This window comes from Trichechus manatus, unplaced genomic scaffold, assembly GCF_000243295.1.
Source record: "Trichechus manatus latirostris isolate Lorelei unplaced genomic scaffold, TriManLat1.0 scaffold05429, whole genome shotgun sequence".
NCBI classification, from domain to species: Eukaryota; Metazoa; Chordata; class Mammalia; order Sirenia; family Trichechidae; genus Trichechus; species Trichechus manatus.
Window position 1 is genome coordinate 1 of NW_004449365.1, and position 1,295 is coordinate 1,295.

Here is a 1,295-nt window from a genome sequence, read left to right on the forward strand (position 1 = left end):
TTCCTTAGTAGGCAGCCCAGCTCCTTCTCATAGCATTCCACTGCTTGCAGCACATCTCCATTCTCCTTGTGAATTAATCCTTGGTGATACCAGTAATTTGCTGTATTAAATAAAAGCTGATCTCCAGCTGTGTTCTGCAGTTGGCATTTCATTTTTTCCTTCTCTGCTGATTTTTTGCTTATCTGCAAACCCTCCAAATCATGTTGGACACCAGTATCTTCAGACTTCATGTGATATTCCTGAAAATTGCCATAGCACTGATGGAGTTGCTGCCTCTCAGTGTCGGTGAGCTCCTTACTGAACGCTATCTGGTAACATTCTTCTGCTTCTCTGTACTGACCTCTTTGTGCCAGGAGTTCAGCGAGTTTGGCGTATGCCAAAGGATAATTTAATTCCTTCTCAAGAGCTTTCTTCAAATAGTCTACAGCACATTCCCTTAGTTCTTCAATCTTCTCTCTATTCCCATTAGCTACATATTCTTCTGTATTCTGCATTTGCATGATTTTTTTCCTGTAGCAGCATCCAATCTGGTGGTAGAGGTAACCATTGTTTGGCATGGATTCCAATGCCCTTAGAAACAGTTCAATAGCTTTGTCTAGGTCACCCTTTGTTTTGTAAAATTTGGCTGCACTGCGAAGGACATCTGTTTGAGAAGGAGCTTTCTCCAGGGCCTCTTCAACCAATGGTTCCCCTTCAGCTTCTCTATTCATCTTCTGCAGTTTCAGGGCCAAGAGAACTTTAAGATACTGGCTGTCAGGACTCAGCTCAATGGCCTGCTTCAGAGTATCAACAGGGGACTGCGTCTGTGGTTTCTCATCTAGACAGTACATCGCAATTGCCAGTCCAGAGGAAAATTCTGGGTTGTTGGGTTTCTCTTCTAGAGCCTTCTCAAAACATACCTTCGCCCTTTCATTATGCTTTCCTCCACACTTTAACCGTGTCCACCCTTCCTCACCATCAAGCTCGGGACACTCAATACTGTAAGGATTTGAAAATTTCTCACAGGTTCGTTTCACCTTGTCTACATAATCTTGTGCTTCCGAGAACCTGCCCATGTGATAGTAGACCCAGGCATAGTTTCCCCAGATGACCAGACTTCTGATTTCTGCTTGGTCAGCATGCTCTCGCTGGATTAACTCTTCAGCTTGCTGTAAGCATTCCAGGGCTGTCTCATTTTGACCATCCAGGTGTTTTATGTAGGCCAGCAAATTGTACATTGTAGCTTTGAACTCAGTGTTTAAAAATTCAATTTGGTTACCCACTCTATCTTCTAGATCATATGAGACACTTTCTTC

At 43.3% G+C, this 1,295-nt stretch overlaps 1 protein-coding gene across 1 annotated transcript; it reads right to left on the minus strand.

The window, feature by feature from the left end:
- Positions 1–5: 5 nt before the first annotated feature.
- On the minus strand, positions 6–1,289 carry IFIT3 (interferon induced protein with tetratricopeptide repeats 3; the record flags this gene model as incomplete). The annotated part of the gene is made up of 1 exon (XM_004391199.2): positions 6–1,289. A coding segment is annotated over exon 1 (1,212 nt), but the record flags the coding sequence as incomplete, so codon positions are not given.
- Between the last annotated feature and the right edge of the window lie 6 nt (positions 1,290–1,295).